We start from the raw sequence: 17,140 nt of genomic DNA, 5'->3' as shown, positions 1-17,140 counted from the left end.
TATACAGGGCGTCGTCTCTTGGGGGGTGACTCCGGACCGGAGGGCGACCGGAACTCGATTACCGGAAACCGCCGCATGTCCACAAAATCTTTGAACTCCACGGATTTTATTACTTTGGTTTTCGTCCATTGGGAATCGATTGTATCTCGGGCAAAGACGGCTGGATGGACGGTGGGAATGTAAAGCAAAGAGGCGGATTAGAATGGTTAGGGGTTTTATAGGGATAAGGAGTGTTACCGCATTGGACACAGAGCTTACGTGGCAAGGTAATGTCCCGGTTTTTTTTAGACACCAAGCGCAAGAAGACCTCACTTAAATCTTAAGTTATGAATAGACCAAAACATTAAATTCTTGAAACTTCAATTTAACTTTCCAATCTAGGAACAAATGTAAAAAAAAGTGAGAAAATAATAATAATAATGATCCTCCAATATTTAATTTAATTCATTTCAAAAAGATAAAAAACGGAATTTCTCGAAATTCTCTACGTCCTGGAAGGCCGCTGTAGACATCTATCTAGGCAAAATTGCCCGCTAACTCTTCTCGATTATTGAAACTTCAATTTAGAGTTCAAAACCAAGAATAGTGGCATATCAAGAAAATTGGGAAAAAATTTACGCATTTGAGAAATTTGCACAAGTTCGAGACGAATTGAGATACCCCTGTTTCTATAGAAACTTTTGAGAGTGAAAATGAATGAATGAAGTGAATTTTATCCAACGAAATTGGCGGATTTTCGCAACAATCGACATCAACACAAATGTCATTCCCGTACTCTCATGTTGCTGTAGAATCAGTTGCAGTGAACTCAGATGTCTCAGAAGAGCGAAAGAAATGTGTTAAATGTTGACTACTCAAAACTTTAATTTCCGAGAATTGTAGGAATAATGATACGAGAATGGAAGCCTTGAAGTATGACAATTAATGACAAGAAATCCAGCGCTTGTAAAATTAATTAAATAAGAAAATCACATAACTCAAAACGAAGGGAGATTGACCAAGAAGAAATAAAATTTACCAAGGGGATTTGAAAAAAACAATAAAATAGGAACGAGCAAGCAACAGTGCTAACAAGAAATCTTCAAATGACACTTCGGAGCGAGGTTCTATTCAATGGAGGCCTTGGATGAATTTCCAAGAAAGTTTATAAGATTTGCATTGAGGTCGTTTCCCTAAACCCCAACGGCAACTTTCATCCCTCACTTGAAACCTTGAAGCCCAGCTCCGTCGAACATTAATCAAGAAAATTTCAGAGCTTGGGAAATTGAAACGCATCAATAATCTAAATGTCGGAAGAAGATTTAATAAATAAAACAACTTGATGGAAATTGAAGATTGAAGCATCAAGTTCGAAAAAGGTCATGAGCATTGCACGACTCCTGAATATACCCGCAAATTGACAAACTAAAAGATGATGATTCAGCAAAAAACTAATAAAAATATCATGACAACTGTCTGAGTATATAATAATCGCAAAATATGAGCAATAATGCGAAACTCTACCATCCTGTATGTCGAAAATGCTGCGTTTATGACCATGGATCTATTAGCATTTTTTATTATTTTGCATAGTATTATGGCGTATATACCCTGTATAAATGAAGAATAAACTAACATCAATAGTTTTCTTAGTGCATTATGTGCTTTTTCATCGTTTAGGTGACGAAATTAAATCAATTTACCTTTATAATACACCCTCGGCCGAGGGTTGCTTATTGCAGCTTTCCCACTACTTCTCCCATCCATTACAGGAAATCCTCTATGATACACAAAATGGTAAAACTTTGCCCCAAAATGACCCAACTAACTTAAATGGCTTATTTAAATGGTATTCCAGTTAAAAAGGTCGACGGCCATATTATGCCATGGAATTGGTTCATGCAATAAGGTTGATATATCGATATTGGCCTGTCAGTCGTTTCTTTTGAGTTACGAAATTTTTATAATTAACTTCCCTACATCATCATATCAAAATTTGCTTTAAATTCCGGCTAGATTCAGTAACTTTGCGTTATATTTGCTATTAACCTACCCGATAAATAAGGAGGTTATACTTCATATTATGAGGTTTCTATGGAGCAATCAATTCGCTCTAAATAATTTCGATTAATTGAATGTGTGTGTATGTATATAAATGTACTGAAGGTAACGATTAATCGCCCATTATTAAAGGAGTAAAAAATTGTTAATGAGCTGCCTAAAAAATGATAATTCGTGGAAATAGATCGAAAGCTCTACAAAAGCATTCGACGTTCGTCGAAGACTCACAAAAGGGATTCTTTGACCTTTGGGGCGTCATTTACTCGGAGCGTGTAATAAACTGTATAATAGAGCTCATTGTACGGGAATAAAACTGTCATATTTTGTAAAAGTTTAATTTCCGTTAAAATCATATTTCTGCTAAATTATTAGGTATATTGTAGAGGGTAGGTGATCGATAAGCCTTTGCCTTTGTAACGGCTTAAACTGCACAATGCCTAACTGAAAGGAGGACTAAATATAATTTCAACAACAGATAATTTCGTGAGATCAATTAACGATTTTACTATTTTTGACTTGATGTTAATGAAAATCACCCACTGTAAATTCCTGGTAAAAGCGAACCCCTTAACCTGAAAAATATCTGAAGGGGTTGCTATTGAAATTTCCCTGGAAGTAGCTGAAAAGAAAAATCACTTAAGAACCGAACTAGACAATAAAGCGACTTGGAAATGCCACGAGCTCCCCGCCAAGCAACAGGAAAACGATGGCAGGATGCGCTCCAGGTTTTTCAGGAAGAACAACGAAATGCCCGCGGGCCAAAAAGACGTTTTAATGACTTATATTCTTTCCATGGCTCGTAAATCTGGACAGATCGCCTTCTCTATGACGTAATATATTGGTTTCGCATCAACGAGAAAGTTGCTTTTCGCAAAGAATAACGATAATAAAAAATACTTTAATTAACTTTTTTGACATTTTAAGCCTCAAGGGGGCCAGTCTGTCACCTGTTAAGCGACATACTCTGAATAATAGCGGTTAAGCTGTGCATTGTAAATAAAATCCTGAAAAGCAGTTTTGTGACAAAATTAATGATTCAGGGTCGGAGACGCGACTCGTCTTTCTATCTTTCGGAGAATGAATTTTTAACTCAACCGCTTTCTACTTAATATTTAACTCGCCATTGATATTTAAGGAATTAGACTGTATTGTATTGACTTTCATCCTTAAAATAGGCAAATTACAAAAAGATTATGTGTAAGAATCAGTTACACCCGCTTTCCTTAAAGCTAAGCGAAACTCTGAAAGTTTATTCAACAATTTTCCATTAAATTTCATTACTTATCAATCAACCAAGAGCACTTACAGGGTACATTTTATTTCCTGAAATTTTCCTATACTTCAACGATACGCCAAACTGACAACCTTGCAACCGTCTTTTGTCAAACCGTCATCTTTACTATTCTTAAGATTTATACAAGATGTTCCCTGAAGAATGCGCCAAAAAGGAATCTTAAAATCTGGACATTCAAACAATTAGATTTAACCCACCTTGCCTTAGAAGAATGTTAATCGTTGAGAATATACATAGGGCTAAAGTTAATTTTTATATTTGAATTTCTTTAATTAAATAAATTGAGTAGTTTTGCAGACATCCTGTCCACATTTTGTACTTATGTTTTTTTGAAATCGCTAAAAAGAATATTTTATGAGATTTGAATTTCGAAAACCAAGACGCTAGTTACAGCCTATAGGGTGTACATTCATGCTCCCACTTTTTTTCAACTGCAAAAATTGAGATTTTAAGCAGAATTATTAATAGATCTATAATTTTTAAATATAAAAAGTACGCCTCGTTTATTTTACTAATCCAAGCCGTTTTCGAAATATGGCAAGTTTCAACAAGTCATAACGTGTCTAAGTAATTGCACGATATTAAGTAAATACAATTTAATGATTATTAATACGGTGAACAATTTTAATTAAATTACATGTCAAATTAATAAAATAACATTTAATTCAAATATATAAATTATCTTTAATCTCCTGTATATTCTAAATGAATAACATTTTCATAAAGCTAGTTGGATAAAATCTAATTGTTTTAATGTCCAGATTATAACATTCCTTTTTGGCGCATGCTTCACGGAACACCCCGTATAAACAGGGCGTTTGGTAACGCACTAGAATCTTTTCAATGGAAGATAGATGGCGTCATTTTGAATCTATATAACCATATTTATCCCTATGCCAAATCCCATCGTTTTTGGAAATATCTGCTTTCTTAGGTTTTTATACGAAATAATTGAATTGATTCAATTAAGCCTATTTTTTTAATAATAAATACTTGTAGCTTTCGGAGATATTTCATTAAATGTTCTTCATATGTATATTGACAAAGTACAACAAAAATTAAATAACAATTGTAACTATAAGCAACCATATAGACAAGTTAATGTGTTAAAACACTTTGGCTACTATTTATTCTTACATTTGAAACAAAATTTTCTCCAATGTAGCACTAGTTCAAAGAAGTAAAATAATCTTACGAACTTCTCTAGTATGTACTCTTTCAAATGATATATGATATTGTGACAAAATTATAGTTCACAAAACTAAGAATAAAAGGAAATATTATTCAGAGTAAAATGAACGAGATTAAATTTAAATAAACACTACTCTTAATTAATTTTATTTTCAAAATGAGATAGCCCACTTCCAATGCAATTACTTATCCCTTCTACTTTGTCCTTCCGACTTTCCCCCCTAAATGGTTATTTCAAAAACAATGAGACTTTGTATAAGGAGAAATATGGTTACACAGATTCAAAAAAAAAAATCTATGTCCTGTTGACAATTTTCTGTTTCTCTACCAAATACCCTGTATATTTATATATCTATGGATGTGAGATAACTGGTCCAGCAGTCTGACGCAATAGAACGTTAACAAATGTTTATAAAATTTTGAATATGTGCTAATCCCTAGGGATGTTTAATTGAAGTAGTTAAATTGTTTTAATTTAATTTGCGCCTCACCTATTGGACTAAACTTTGCATTTTTCGACAAAAAATCACTCTTAATAAAAAAAATTTACTTGCTCCAAAAATACCTTTCATCTTGAGAAAAAACGATTTTCTTATAAAGGAAGATCGAAATATTTCGAAACATGGTTTTCACTTAAGAGTGAACTAACTCTGTTTCTTATTTTTTATTACAATATTACTTGAAGAAGTTCAATATAAAAAAAAAAGATGCGCAACTGATTGTTATCTAATTAAAAAGTTAAAAAAGAAAATTTGTTGTTATTAAAATCTGTTCTTTTAGTTTTATTTTTTGTCGGGTAATTTTTAATATTTATTGTAAAAATATATTTTTTTGTTTTTTGTTAGTTATAATTTATGTTTTATTACGACGTCAACTCATGAGTTAAATTTTGAATTGTTTCATTTGTTGTATTAAAATAGTTTTAAATGAGTTTGCACTTAAATGCATATTTATATTGCAATTAACTCCCTTTTATAAATTGCCTTTACATACCAAACTTCATTGAAACATCTCAAGCGGTTTCCGAAATATTCGTTAATTCCAATTTCTTTTCTAAAGCTTTTTAGTGTTGCGTTTTCGTAACGAAGAATTTTTGGAACATAATTTATATGACAAATTATAATTTTTTTTTTAAAGTAAAACCCCACCTTAAAATATCCGCAGATCATTAAGAAACACCCTATATATATATATATATATATTTGTACGTGTATGTGTGTGTGTGCGTGTGTGTGTGTATATACAATTTTGTCACTACATTACATAAATACGATACAAAAACGACATACAAATATAATACCTAACCATAAACGTGGAATCTGCGAAGACAACCGCCTCGTTTCCGTTGGCTTTTACGAGCACTCACCATCTGAAAAAATGGCGCCCCTCCTCGAATAAAGTGTACAAGGCAATATCGCACAACGACAAGGATCATCTCCACTCATTATCATAATGATGAGCGATAACTTGCCGACGACAAATAAAAGCATCCGAAAGGAGCTTTCCTACGCTAAAGCTGCGTTTACATAGACGCTGGAAGTTGCCGTCGAGTAATGTGACCTAGCGGTTGTCAGTCTTAATAATAGTTCTGCGGAAAATGGCGCCCACCAGCTTGTCAAAAACGTGTAAAAAAGCTTCCGTCCGCAGGTGAACCTTAATGTAATCGGCTTGTTTACATAAATGATATAATCATCCTCCCACGAGGTTGTCAAATCATGATATTATTGACTTTGATTAAGTTTGCCGCAGCTATTAGAAAGTTCAGGCAAAAAATCTTGAATTTTATATACACTACGTAAACAGTCAAGGACGTTTGCAGTATATCGTGATCCCATTTCGAGCATTCAATATTTTTTTAATGAAACACCCGGTATATTACTAGCAGTCTCTATTCTAATGACAAATGGAAGTCGGGTAATTAGAACTTTTTATGTCTATCTACAAGCCTTTTTCCAAAATATAAGCACTAATAAAAGTATTCTCTTAAAATTCAAAATTCGATTTTTTTTTACAAAACACTGTGTATATTATTTGCCAATTTTGGTACTTGGCGAAAATCATTTCTCCAATATATAGGATATTTGGGAACTACGGGATTAAATTTCCAGGGATTGTTCAGTGCAACAATAAAAGACATCTGAGCATAAGAGCCCGTGTCCGCAAATGTCGCTTTAGAACACTGTTACGACGTTTTAAGATAGTTCGTTCGATAGTTGTTATCAAGTTTTAGTACGCTTTACTTTAACTTATTTGTACCAAACAACACTACAGTAATTGTTCAAAATATCGTCCTTGAACTTCACTGCAACTGTTTAAACGACATATACGGTCTCTGCGGGCTTGGCTAGGAATTTGATAATCATTTTAAACGACTTCAAATGCTGCAGTGATTTATGCAGTCAGGTCTTGCTCTGTTTCCACTGGCGTTTCATAAACCAGAGATTTTACATGTCCCCACAGAAAAAAAAATCTAGAGGTGTTAGATCAGGCGACCTAGAGGGCCACGGAATTGGACCACTTCTGCCGATCGAATGTTGTCCGAACTGACGATCCAAATATCATGCATTCAAGTATAAGGACAACATTTTAAACGATTTCTGTTGTGCTATTTTGTGACAATAAATTAAAATGAAAAGTACTAAAACTCTATAAAAACATTTTTCCATCATACCGCCGTAGCTCCTCAGGGAAACATTTGCGGACATGGATTCTTATACTGCCATCTATTGTTGCACTAAACAATCCCTAAAAGCATGAGCCCATAGTTCTGAAACACTCTGTACATATATGTATGTGCTTCTATCTAACTATAAGCAATTTCGAAATATGTTAGGTCTGAAGCAAGATCTTTTTGAAAATAATAGGAAATTCCAATCATCCAACGTTTGATTACTTCACATTAGATTTTTTTACAGGTGCCTCTAGAAGCAGCTAACTATAAACACTCCCAAATTATTCTAAGTCTTATGCAACTAGTATACTAGTTTCCGATTCAACTACGAAAAGCTTAGAGACCGAAAACTCCATTTTATAAAATGAAACTCCCTGTATATTATTGTTAGCCATTTCTGTTTTATTGAGAAGTGTGAATATATTCACGATAAATCCCAATAAGGGTAAATATTATGGAATAACTCCAAATTAAGACAGGGTACGCTTTGTAATTTGATCCAACGTCCAACTATCAAAGCTTCGAAAACTGAAAGTGAATGTTTTATTGATGTAAATCGACCTGTACATTACTCACTGCGTCTTCCTAATACAGAAGAAACCTGAACTGTCACAATTTTTACAAGCTAAAATACCCCCTGATCCACAAAGCTTCGGAAATGAGATCAGGAAAGACAACTTCCAGTACTAGAAGCTTTTAGATAGATACTTTGATTATTGGAAATTAACTTGAACTCAGCTGAATTTTCAAGGCAAACACTATAAATTAATAAAATATTTACAGGGTGTTTTATGAATATATCAACAAACTTTCAGGGTATTTCGAACTCACAAAAACAAATATTTAGATTGAATAATGTTAGGGTCGAAATCGCTTTATTTCCCATTAATTTTTATTTAATTTTTTTAATATTTGGAAAACAGTTCTGAATCAGGCCATGAACTTAGAGACACGTTATGGTTGGATAAATGTGCATGTTCTGAAGTAGGTAGAATATTTCCACCTACACCAGATGCGTCCGTGCGGCAATTCATGGGATGATTTTAATGAAAAAAAAGAGGTACGCTACTGATTTTTTAATGCGAATATATTTTTTAATATTCTATCGAGTCTTGACAAAAAGAGCTTCTTGATATTTTGTTGCTCAGCTAATCGATTTCAAGATAAAATTAGTTTATCATTCGTGCGTCTACCAAAACACCTACTATATACGTTTCCAAGTTCGATTTTTCTTAATTCCTTAGGGGAATTTAATTCAATTCTCTTTTAGTAAATATAGAGGGCATGAAGACAAATATGTGTGAAAGATGAGTCATCGCAAAGTAATACTCTCCTTCCCAAGTATGGTTCATTTAAATTCTGCACCATTTACACATGTAAAAAAGTTGGATGGCCGCACAACACCACAGGTGGAGGTAGAAATATTCTGCCACATGCATATTTATCTGGTCAGAACATAACCCTAATTTTATGTCCTGAATGTTTGAAAAACATAAAAAAAGAAATTAAACAATCTATATCTTGGAAACGACGCGATTTCCGATCTAACTTTATTCGATCTAAATATTTGTTTCTACGAGCTCTACATTCCTTGAAAATGTGTTGGTATGTTTATGAGACACCCTAGACAATCGAAAATGATCAGCGTTTATATTTCAAGTAATACCATTTAAAAGTAAGACGCATGCACATAGAAATAACAAAATCCACGTAGATGAATCTGTATCGTAGGCGACCCCAAGCATCGTTTTAATATAAAACAATTAATTCTCCCATATAATAATCAATCAAATAGCTCATATTTTACATATTCGATTTTTCTTAAGGACGTCGGGTTTTCCGCTTTAGCCAACACACAATGCACCGCCCATGGAAGACAATATCCATATCTCTTGCCGTCTTATGTATATGCAAAATCCGCGGGGCTATCACGCTACTTATATGTATATAAAAATATAGGGAAATTACAGAGCAGAAGAGAATTTACGTAAATAACAACATTTCGATACAACACCCCAGAGACCCCTGAAGGAACCTCAATCCTTTCCTGATAATCATAAAACTTCATGCCAATACAACAGTAACCAGCAACGCAAATCCGACTTCATCATTATCTATGTGATGCAACTTCTGCTCTCGCAGGACCGCGATATTAAATTAAGGTATAAGAGTGTGTGCGAAACAAGGAAAACTTGAAATTAACTTAAAACCTAGTTACCTGCTTCGTGGAGGGCTGACAGCAGCAGGAGGAAGGGGAGGAGGGTCGCTGCCTTCGTAGGACTCCAACTCATGATGATGGTAATGATGATTCGGCTAGGGCTTATGTCTCGATTAGAAGAGACATTTTTCGAGAAAACACTGAAATGTACCCTCTATGAAGGGTTGAGTTTGAGAGAAAAAGTGGGTTTCTTTGGAGTGTGTACAAACTCTAGGGGTTTTATATTACGGTGGCAACGTTCGTTTTTGTATTGGGGTGCGATATATTTTTATATTCCTTGTTTCGTTACAATTTAAAGATAAAATGTAAACAAATTCACGCCATATTTATGACACATTTAAATACGTTTTTTTTTATGAGATGTTAGATTACATATTAATAATATTTTTACTAATTTTATCGTAGAGCGTGGTTCATACTAGTTAAGTTTTTCGTCGGGAACATACAGGGTGTCCCCAAAATCCATGTTAAAAATGGTATCACGAGATTATTTGGGTCAAAACATTAAGATTTGGTTCAAAAGTTATTTGAAAAATGGGTCTCGTTTATATGCATTTGACGGTCAAAGTTCTTTAAAAAGAAGCATATTTTTTGCTATATATCGAGAATGCTTCAATGGATTTCAATGAGACTGATTGCACATTTATTTATTAGTACGCGGATTATTTTCACGTAATATTCATGTCTATTCGCAATGTGAAAATGGTAAGTTCTTAGCCATCTCCGTATAAAAATGACCAGAACTTTTCACTGGGTAACTGCATCGTATTGATTTATTTTTCTGATGATATATTAGCCCTTCTTCCTACTTTTCAATATCATGGAAATTTCTCGTACGGTTAACCTTTCGCACCGAAAAAAAATATTTTCTTTTCTCATACACATCACCAACTTGCCATCCCTTCGATAATTATCGACGCTTGTCGATTTTGTAGTTGAATAGCCAGCTAGGTCTCGTGATCTGTGGCGAGGACTGAACTCATAAAGCAAAATTAAAGGAAAAATATTTTTTTATGAATTATTAAAGCGTATACATTAACAAGTGTCGATAATTATCGGAGGGATGGCACGTCGATGTTGCGTATAAGAAAAGAAAATAATTCTTTTCGGCGCCAAATGTTAACCGTAGGATAAATTTCCAAGAGTTAGAAAAGTTGGATACAAGGCTAATGTATTATCGGGAAAAAGTCAATATGATCAGCTACCCAGTGAGAAATTTTGGTCATTTTTATACGAAGAAGGCTAAAAACTTACCACTTGCACACTATGAATAGACATTCATATTACATGAAAATAATTCCTGTACTAAAGAATAAACACACAATGGGTTCCATTAAAATCCATGCAAGCATTCTTGAGATATAGCAGAAAATATGTTTTTTTTTTAAGAACTTTGACCGTCAATAATACCTCAACGAGACACATTTTTCAAATAACTTTTGAACCAAATCTTAATGTTTCGGCCCAAATAATCTCATGATACCATTTTTGAATTTTTCGGACACCCTGTCTGTTTACTCTTTCTATTCTTTACATTATCAACTTCAATATTTCATCCCGCAAATTACCCGATAAGTCAGAGAGTCTGAAGAGATCAAAGATCTTGTCGCAAAAACAAGAAAAAAGTTCAAACTTTAGCTCCAAAAAAATGCCTTTAAGTCGCAAGATTCTTTGTTTTGCTGCATTAATTTTTTGGTTTCAACTGGAAATTGGAGATTCTCCAGTGTGGAAAGAAAAAGGTTACAGTAAAAAGTGTTGACTTGTGGTTGATTAAAAAATTTTTCTAAAACTTCAAAAATTTTTAAATGATCTTTACAAGTGCAGTGTCATCTAGGTAAAGGGGAGTATAGTTTACTTCATTGTTTTCGCCCTTTAATTAGATATTTGATTCTCAGCACTCCTTTTTGACATACGAATTTCCAACATACGCTTCTTTGATTGTTTTAACAAACAAAAGTTGACAAATCTTGTTGTTGTATTTGTGCTGGAATGCTAAACAACGCTTGCACATTTCATGCGTTTGTCAGAGCAATAAATACATGAAAACTCCAAAAATAAACAATAATCGTGAATAACGACCCGGTGCCCGGGAATTCAGGTTGTTGCTTATTGCAAGCAGAAGCAAAATAAATAAATTATAAATACAATGAGACACCTCCAGCTTTTCTTTGCATAAATTAGTACTAATGCCTAAGTAATCTGCATTGCTGCGAAGGAGAGCCAGCTTGTTTTTTCCTGAATTTTTCGCAGTCCCTCGCCCTGACATTGAAATCTTTGCCAAAAATTATTACACTCTACCGGCCAGGTGTTGTTGCTTCTAATAAATTATGTGAGTTTGTTTAAAAATATTTAACAAAATATGTAAAATTATTCATGACAGTTTCGGGCATATAACGTTGTTAATTATATGTTCACCGGTGCAAAGACATAACTAATTCACTCGCGTTTTGCATACACGAAACCGGCAATAAACCGCAAGCTTCCAAATTATTATTCGTATTAATTTCGCTCTACGGCTTCTCTAGCTGCGGCAAAATACCTCAGAAAAATGGCATCAGGAAACGTTCCATGGTCCACTGTCAGCAAAAAATAGAGCTTATTTAAATATGTACACGTAATAACAATTATTGCCAACGAACAATGAAAACGGGCTTATGTCAATTAAATGGGCATATTTTTTAATCATCATCTATGAGGGGACAATTATTGTGTCAAATAAAGTGTCAATTAAACCCGTTAGAAGTACGTATCGCTTATGATGAAGGATTAGAATAACATTTTAAAATAGCTTGATGTGGGTTTATGCATAGAAGTGATACACAAAGTGTCCGGGTTTTTTGTACCAAAGTGTGAACCATGTATTCTACGCCTAAAAACAATATTAGTTTGCTATATAAATTATATTCGAGAAATGCCCTGTTAACAAAATACAAGATGTTGGAATTTTATTATTGTTTTTTTAATGACATTTTTTATAGCTCCCAAAGTTTTTGAGATATCTATCACAAATTTCGAGTGCAAGATGTATAATGAGACGAATGCGCATCACATTCTTCCCTGACGGTGAAAAAGCAACCGAATGCCAACTATCCACGCAGATGGGTAAGTCGTTAAGGACCGATTTTTTGACCTCCTCGATTGCCCGATCTAACACCTCTAGATTTTTCTGTCTGGAAGTCTATAAACGAAAATATGTACGCTACTCTCGTATATTCTTAAAAAGAACTTATAAGGCGAAGTTCTACTTTATGTGTAGAACGTAATGGCGACCATTTCGAACAACTTATATAATATTTTATATATATATATATATAATAATTATATAATAATTTTTATTTGATATTGATTTCAATTATTTTGTTAACGAATGCATTATCGCTGATTAATTTATTCTGTATTTGAAGTTGCTGTTGCCCTCTCGTCTAATATTATGTTTTATTTTTTTGCTGTTAAAATTCCGCTTTACTTTTAGATCGTCAATGAATGAATCCTTATTCCGGTTTACACCGTAGTAGTGTATCAGAAATCAAGCAAACCTACCCGATGAGAAAAGTGGCATGCATTACTTCATCATTTTGCAAATAACTGAAAAAAAGTGACGTATACTGAAATGTTCAAAGACCTATAAATTTCTATATTGAACAGGCGATTTAAATTGCTAAACTTAAATACTATGCGTGCACCACAAAAAAGATTTGGGCTACAAAACGGGTCATAACCTCAAAAAACATCACCCTCTAGATTTTCACGATCATTTGGTATTATCTAATCATTTAGACCCTAAAGAGTAACTTATTATTGAAATTCAAATCAAAGCTAAATATCTCAAAAATTTTGAGGGCTATAAAAAATCAATCGAAAAAATAAACATAAAACTTCAACACCTTGATTTGGTTAACAAAGCATTTCTCGAATATAGTTTAGACAGCAAGCTGACACTATGTTATGCGTAGAATACGTGCTTAAAATCCTGGTACAAAAAAACCCAAACACTAATTACATACATATTTTGTTACGAATTTTGATTACTTAAAAGTTTCGGAAATTTTTTTATAATTTCAAAACCCCTAAAATATTTTTCGGACTTTCAGAAAATTGACAAAAAATTCGAACGTTAAAGACCTGTCGAATTTCAAGACATCTTCATATGTTGGTCAACACTTTTGTCTTTTTCATTTTCTGTTCTACTCAAATCAAGAAAAATTGCTGAAAAAAAGTGCAACAGAGTTCTATATACTCGTCTGTTGAAAATAAAAAAGTAGAATGAGAACGATTAAAATGTTTAGAGGTTCGTTAGTCGCAAAATGATCTTTCAATATTCGAAACGTTTAATTAAACAGTTTACAGTTTCGATACGACCACCTCCAGAGTTATCACCTTTTCTTCCCAGCGTACTTATATGATTCCAAATAAAATTTTCAATTCCACTAGTTTTGTTAATTTACATACATACGCTTTTCCATATTTTAATATCTTCAAAGGTAAGTTTGATCGATTTCCATTATTTATAGTTGAACTTCGCATTAAACTGGTATAGTTTCTCTCACTTATGCGGCAACTGATACGGAGAGGCTCAAAAAATTGCCATATATACGATTTGACCTTTTTCATATTAAATCAACTAATGAGACCATAGCTGAAACCGTTTAGAAATTACGACGCAAAAACGTCATATTCGAAACGTGGACTTTTCGAAAATCCTTGATTGGGTACTTTAAAAGTAATAATTTGAAAAATACGCGAAGACTTCGAAAATGCAAGAACATCGAGGGGGCTCCGTTTAAAGCAAAAAAAAGTTTAATCCTGTGACATTTCTGAGCCACCCTGTATGTTCAAAATTACGTTTAGCTCTAGCCTATACTACAATAACCTGGACTAACTTGTTTTTTTTTACTGCGAATTTCTCATCCTTCTACACTTTTTAAGTTCATTGAAATTTGCGAACTTGCAAACCCACACAGTTTGTACTATCCGGAAGGATAAAAAATTGAAGTTAATAATAGTTATTTACCTAACAAAAGCAGAAAATGATAATTTATCGCACGCTAATTGCTATTGTCAGCTCTGTTAAATAGCCACGGCTGGACATTGCTCTCAAAGATTTTCGGCAGTGATGAAATTCGACACAGGTATGTAGCACTACGACGTCTGAGAAGACAGAAGAAATGAAAGCCGAAATTTAAAAAATCCGAAAGTTTTTTTTGTTTAAAATAAGACTGTTTAGGTACTTTTGTTCCCATTTTATTCGTAGACGCTTCGACCTGCACAGGCCGCTTTCGCTCACATGCGGTAAAAATTTTTACCACACGCGATAAAGCGTTAATCTCAGCTCGCCCAAGGTTGTGATGAAGTCATTTTACCACTCTGACGAAAGGATTGGGAAGGAAACTTTTTATTCGTTTACCGACTATCTTTGTCCCTTAAATATTTATCAATATATTTATAAATTCCCTGACCGCTCGATGACATTAAAATTAGAGAGTAATTAATTAATTGCATTTCAACGTTCACTTAATTCCACAACAAATATTTAAGTTAAATGATAATAGTTATTTGCATAATGCATGTAGGAACATAAATAATCCTCATTCAAGAATAAACATATATTAACACATTTTTAGGATAAGGCGTAGATAAATAATTAAGCAGCTACTTATTTAGAACAACTTTATGAAGGGTGAGAACCACAAGTAGGTGTTAAAACGTGACAAATTAAAAATCGAAGGTATGTCTTGGATAAGTTCATCTTTCAGCTATTGATTGTCAGATGGCGAGTGGAAAATAGCAAGTAGCTTAATGAACGCTCTACGTTTACGGTTCACGGCCTGGTACAAGTTGTTTCTAATCATCTGTTATGAATTTTATTGTGTTGAAAATTGCAATTTAAATTTTTTCGAAAAATCTGTTAGAGCCCGATTAGCACGAAAATTACTTTTAATAATTAAAATGCACAACTCTCCAACTTCTAAATATTCAATTCCAGAGTTAAGGTCAAATTTAATTAACCAACTTCCCAATCCACCTGCATCTATTACGAACATATTATCCATTTGTTTGTTTTATAATGCAGGGGTCATACTATTGTTTAATTGCGATTGTTCCATGATTTTCAATGAACATGGCTTCTATAAATATCGCAACATCCAATCTAAAGTCATACAATCATCGGTGCACCATAACGTATAAGCACAATCTCTTGCTGAATATGTTAATATAAATTTTATTCTCTATGACTATCATTAACATATAGATATATAGCTTCTCTTCTTGCATAATGATTCAATAAATAAAGAAACGAGTCACATTTTATGTCAATTATGTGGTTTTCAATATAAGGCGTTTGCTTCAAAGCTAAATGGGCGACTTCGAAAAGTTTTACATTGTGAGGAATATAATTTAACGACAAAAAAATTTACACAATTACGAAATACTGTAGAGCTTACACAAAAAAACAAATATCTTAAAACCCTGGACTTCTATAAATATTGATTAAATAATACGATAATCTTCCATTACATAAAGAGAAAAAAACCGGTATACTTGAATCGTGAATCATCACATTCGAAGTAATAACTCAAAAGTTTCTTATCCCCAAAATTTTTTATGCCGTAATTTTTCATTCTACAAAAATCGTTTAATTCCCATTTTCCTTCAATATCAGGCGTGTTCAAGGAACTTCCTGCCTGGATCTCCTCTTTTCCTCAATTTAAGGACGCGAAATCTTTTTGAATTTCGGGCGAATTAAATTTTGTTTTTCCCCAAAATTTTGGAATACCCACAGTCAAACCGTTCCAAAATTTTAGTTTAAAGAATGTTAAGTTTCTCTCTGTCCTCTCGTTGAGACTTATTCTACTTAAACCTCAAAATATGCCTTCACACCTCAGGTGTCAGAAAGGAACCGAAGTTGCAACTGAAAATCAAACCAAATTTAGGAAAGCTAGTATGTATGCAAATACGATTACTTAATAGAATCAATTATAACGTTTTGGAAGGTACACGGTCCCGAATTAACCAATTTGAATAAGCCCGTGTCAGGGGCCGAATTACCAAATGAAGAAATTAGATAACGCTTAACCCCAAGCTGTCTTCTGGATTTCCCGATTTAGCCACGTTCCCAGGGAAATTTACTCAAATTCCTTGATTCGAAAATTTCCTCACTCAGCATGAAAGTCAAGTCATTCTTAGTAAAGCTTAAATTGATATGAAGCATTCAGAATGAGTCTCCCGCATCAGTAATCCAGTTAAATTCTGCGTTGATGATTCAAGCGTGTTTCTCTTATAATAACTGGGCTTCAATACTCCAAATTGATACAGGATTTGATTATGTTCTTCAGGCCGTATTGGTCTGGATAATGTTTGTGCCTCCGCTTATCTCCTAGCGCATTTGTAGCTGCCTAGTTTCAATTGCCTATGCATGCAATGTTTGATTTATCGAAATTGCTAATTTTAATGGAGTACTTGTGTGCAATGATAAATCATCTTCAAGAATTCGTATGAACCGAAAATGAACTCCTAAACTCATAATTGAAATTTTTATAAAACACGTAACGCAAACAAATTTCAATGGGTTCGGGGGTAAATCGATATCGATGAGACTATCCGAGCAGCCATAAAATGATATTATTATATGAGAAAGCTTTTTTTGTTGTAATCTTGAGAAATACATATGTTCCATTAAACTTTGAATAAGAAGACGACTTCACAACTTACTCAAAAATTTAATGTC

General features: G+C 33.5%; 1 protein-coding gene across 4 annotated transcripts in view; it reads right to left on the bottom strand.

Annotated features, from left to right (window-relative positions):
* The window catches only part of trol (terribly reduced optic lobes), a 191,744-nt gene that overhangs the window by 81,185 nt on the left and 93,419 nt on the right, over positions 1 to 17,140 (bottom strand). The window contains exon 2 of one of the 4 annotated variants that reach the window (XM_066294412.1): positions 9,415 to 9,554. The exons of the other annotated variants lie outside the window; for them this stretch is intronic. Within the exon in view, the coding sequence (XP_066150509.1) occupies positions 9,415 to 9,487 (73 nt within the window). The 5' untranslated portion in view covers positions 9,488 to 9,554. The remainder of the gene's footprint in view (positions 1 to 9,414; positions 9,555 to 17,140) is intronic. 4 annotated transcript variants of the gene reach the window in all.

The sequence above is a fragment of the Euwallacea fornicatus genome, chromosome 2 (assembly GCF_040115645.1).
Source record: "Euwallacea fornicatus isolate EFF26 chromosome 2, ASM4011564v1, whole genome shotgun sequence".
Classification (NCBI taxonomy): Eukaryota; Metazoa; Arthropoda; class Insecta; order Coleoptera; family Curculionidae; genus Euwallacea; species Euwallacea fornicatus.
Note: the sequence above shows the minus strand (reverse complement) of the source record. Positions and strands in the feature narration are given on the sequence as shown.